Genomic DNA, 4,293 nt, shown 5'->3' with positions numbered 1-4,293 from the left:
CAGCTTTTCATAATTTACAATATGCATGTAGGGTCCCTAAAACACATTGAACGAATATACATCAATATCAATGTGAGATCTCAATGAAGCATGGTCACCTGTTACAAATTTACGATATCCAATAATTGCTGTGGGTTTGTTTCTACATGCATATAAGTTATGTAGTCAGTAGTGTTGGCCCTAATAAACATTTTTAATACTTTAAAACACATATTTACTATAGTTGCATAAAGTGTCAAAAGTATTCTTGGATACATTATCCCAAAAATATGTACTTTCAAAGTTTCCTTGCAACCTAGTAGTGACGCGCGCACAGATGTATCAGAAAAGCTGTGTATAAAAAGGGAATGATTGGATGTCTAAAACACAATACCTGGACGAAGCTACAATTGAAAGTCATGCAAACAGATTTAATTAATTCTAAAGTGCTCTGACGTCGCAGAAGGAACGGCAAACCTCCCAGTTGTTTAAAAGACCATCACTCAACACTGCCTCTAAACTCGGAACAGAAACTGATCACTTTGGGGCCAGGAATTAAATACACAACGTTCATAATATTAAGGTAAGTGGCACCCATACTGTATTGTATATCTTTTTTAAAAAATGTTGCATTATTTTGGAAACAGTAATTTTTCAATGCCGTTATTTATTTATTTAAGTATGTATTTATTCACACACAATTTTGGAACTGTACCAGTTTTGTTTTTGCACTATTTTGATAACTGTTTAATATTGATTATCCTCTCGAATTAAACTAAATTATTTACAACTTTATTTCAACGGCATTTACATTACCTGTGTGTTAAGTTTGTTAGTTAGTTACTGGTAGTTCTGTAGTTATCTTATCATCGATCAGTATCATAATGTTTTGTTTTCTGTAATGCAGACCCTTTTGACATTTTAAAAACACCAGGTTATTGTAAATATCTGGTACGGCTGGAGTGTGCTTTAAATGTTTTTAAATGTTAAATGTGCGCTGGCAGGCTTTGTAGAAAACTAAACTACAAGACAAGTACCCACTCTAAAATTAAAGGGAGTAAATGATTAAAATTACGTACTTTGATCAATATATAAACATTGCATACATTTGTTTCAATACACATTGGTTTACATATATTGCTCTCTAATTGCATTGCCCATTGTCACCAGTGCTGACTCCACGTGTTTACATGCAGAGGGGCTTTAGAAATATCTGAAGCCATAATGATAGTTCATTATGCAAATTGAAATACTCCATTGTCCAGCAATCTGTACATTTGTATGACTTTTGAATGGACGTGTTAGAGCATATGAGCATTGATTGACATTTAACCCTTCAGGTGAGAAAATGGCATTTTGATTTGGTGACGTTCTCTGTCATGCAGAGATGAGTTACTGGTATTTTAAGTCTTAAAGCCCAGTGATTACATTACTGCTCACTGCCACTCTGTTATAGTGACTTTTTTCAATGGCAACAGCATCATCGTATTTGTATTGAATTATTGAGTCAAGACTGCCATGAAGGGGGCATACCTGATACAAAACCTACCATTAAAGTAAAGAATAACCCCCAGGACCCCCCCCCCCAATCCACCCATGCACACACACACACACACACATATATATATATACATTCCTGGGTTTACTTCCAATATAAGTGAATGAGTGAAGCAGCTTGAATAAGCAGCCACCTCTATCCACAGATGTTCACTCCCTTCATGAAACACAAGTTTCATTATAGTAGTCATTGTCATCAAGCACTTAATTATGGAATGAACGTCATTTAAATAATATAATTTTAACACACACAAAGCGTGTCAGCAATGAAACAATCTTTGTCATGTTTTAAATCATCATGTCATTTGTTCCACCAGGTTTCTCAGTAACCAAATGGACCCTGTCAGTAAAGCTCGAACAGGCCGGACCCTCAGACTCACATATACCCTCCTGATAATCGGAACACTGTGTGTCGGCCCACATATGTGCCACGGCCAGATTGACCCCCTGGCTCTGGGGAAAGCAGATCCGCAGTGCTGGGAGTCCTCCTCAGCACTCCTTTTAGAGATGAGAAAGCCACGCATCTCTGACACTGTCTCTGGCTTTTGGGACTTTATGATCTACCTGAAGTCATCCAACAACATGAAGCACGGGGCTCTGTTTTGGGACTTGGCTCAGCTCTTCTGGGATATCTACGTGGACTGTGTGCTATCCCGAACACACGGCCTGGGACGCAGACAACTCTCTGAAAGGAAACAGGAAATAATGGCTCTGGCTTCCTTTATCACAGACAGTAAGTAGCCATGCCATATTGAATTAGTGGGGATGGTATATGTGAAGTAGAATAGATATTAATGTGTTATTATGAAACATTTGTCATAGAATTTCAAAGGTCTTAGTATTTGTTTATTTAGCAGACGCCTTTATCCAAGGCGACTTACAGAGACTAGGGTGTGTGAACTATGCATCAGCTGCAGAGTCACTTACAATTGCATCTCACCCAAAAGACAGAGCACAAGGAGGTTAAGTGACTTGCTCAGGGTCACACAATGAGTCAGTGGCTGAGGTGGGATTTGAACCGTGGACCTCCTGGTTACAAGCCTTTTTCTTTAACCACTGGACCACACAGCCTCCTATTTTAGTATTACTATGGACATAATTCACAGAAGTATCTTTCCAGTTAATGTATAGTGCTGGTGGTATGTTTCTACATTATCTCTGAGAATTTATACACAGCAATAATTACATGTACACAACTTATTTTCAATGCTCAAACAGCTAACGAGGTGGTGGAGGAAATTATAGCACCTTATTCTAATTGACTTTTAAAATATGTTCAACACGTGTCTTTCTTAGTGAATGGCAATGCAGTAGACACAGGCTTTACAGGATTGTTTCATTTGTTTTGTGGTGTGAAGAAGTCTGTGCCCATGTGGTTCCTTCAGCTGAATAAGGTGCTGGAGGTACAGAAAAAATTTAATTTATTTTTTAACCTAAACAGAATAGCATATTGGGGTATATTCATTTGATCTTTTATATGTTGGAAGTTTGATATGTAGTTCCATACAGAAATAGAATTGCACTGTGTGAGGTGTTGTCATAAAGTACTCCTTTTTGAATGGTTTTAGTATTGGTGGCATGAATATCCAATTGTATACACACCCCATGGTGTTATGTCCTCATTGAGGATCTCAATTTATAAGAGGGGAGCTCATTATTATATTTTTAAACAAAGCATGCGACAATCAGAACCTGACCTTTGTCTTGTTTTTGTTTTCCAGAGTCATATATCCGGGGACAAAGAAGCGATTTCCCTAAAAACGAATACACTCAAGACTTGATAGGAATCCATGTACACAGAAGTGGACCTGGGGTACTGGGAAGAATAACCAAATCCCTAGGGTTAAAGAGGAGCTCCAGAATGTAGCCATTGGTATTGTTTGTTGTGCATTGACTTTTTGTACTTTTTAACTATTTATTAAAACTCACATAACTTACCTGCACAGTTTCAGCAGTTATGAATTCCACCTAGTTATTCTCATGTCTGTCAATGTGTTTTTCTTACTCAGTTTTTTGTTAGATGACAGGTTGATGACCAATTCAGTGGAGCAAACACTAGCGCTATCCCCCAAAAAGGTATCTAAATTGTGTTTAGTGTGGAAATTTGCAGGTACGTTGTTAAATGTTAACCTGGTTAAATGTTAAATAGAATCTGAGTGAGGTTATCCGGCAACAAACTCCCCATCCTCAGTCGTTCTGCTGTCCTAGAAAAAGGAGTACATTTTTGAGAACCATTCTACTTGCGAGATACCTTGCTCATTAAAATATTTTGCATATTTTAAAGAGGAGATCATTTGTTTCCATAAGTTGTGTTGGTAATCTATATATATATATATATATATATATATAGATATATATATATATATATATATATATATATATATATATATATAGATATCTATATATATATCTATATATATATATATATATATATATATATATATAGATAGATATAGATATATATATAGGTATATTTTTAATCATGTTCAATTTTAATAAAATATACATGCAGAAGCTCCTGGCATAAGGGACTGAGGGCCTGTCTGAAAGCAAAAGTTGAGCATCTTTACACAAAGGTATATAGGTATATTTAGGAATAAAATCTTATGGACAACTTGTAGACTTTTCCACATGATACACTGGCCATGTCACCCATAGGCACAGGCCTGCAACTTTACTGTGTTAAAAGCCCAATACCTTGCTACACTTTTACAGAATTAGACACTGAAAGCATGCTCTCTACTTGCACATTCTTGA

At 36.4% G+C, this 4,293-nt stretch overlaps 1 protein-coding gene across 1 annotated transcript; it reads left to right on the top strand.

Moving 5' to 3' along the window:
- The first annotated feature begins 201 nt into the window (after window positions 1-201).
- LOC117426708 (protein FAM237A-like) lies at window positions 202-3,701 on the top strand. Its single transcript, XM_034044614.2, has 3 exons — window positions 202-562; window positions 1,854-2,269; window positions 3,258-3,701. The coding sequence occupies exons 2-3, from the start codon at window positions 1,870-1,872 to the stop codon at window positions 3,401-3,403; spliced, it is 546 nt and encodes a 181-aa protein (XP_033900505.1). The 5' UTR covers window positions 202-562; window positions 1,854-1,869; the 3' UTR covers window positions 3,404-3,701.
- The last annotated feature ends 592 nt before the right edge of the window (window positions 3,702-4,293 follow it).

The sequence above is a fragment of the Acipenser ruthenus genome, chromosome 11, assembly GCF_902713425.1.
Source record: "Acipenser ruthenus chromosome 11, fAciRut3.2 maternal haplotype, whole genome shotgun sequence".
NCBI classification, from domain to species: Eukaryota; Metazoa; Chordata; class Actinopteri; order Acipenseriformes; family Acipenseridae; genus Acipenser; species Acipenser ruthenus.
The sequence above is the reverse complement of the archived record's forward strand: the minus strand, read 5'-3'. Positions and strand labels throughout refer to the sequence as shown.

Excerpts from the sequence above, each read along its gene's own strand:
- LOC117426708 (XM_034044614.2), top strand. The coding sequence starts at position 1,870 with ATGGACCCTGTCAGTAAAGCTCGAACAGGCCGGACCCTCAGACTCACA. Across the intron at positions 2,270-3,257 it reads GGCTTCCTTTATCACAGACA|AGTCATATATCCGGGGACAA; the intron begins GTAAGTAGCCAT and ends TTTGTTTTCCAG.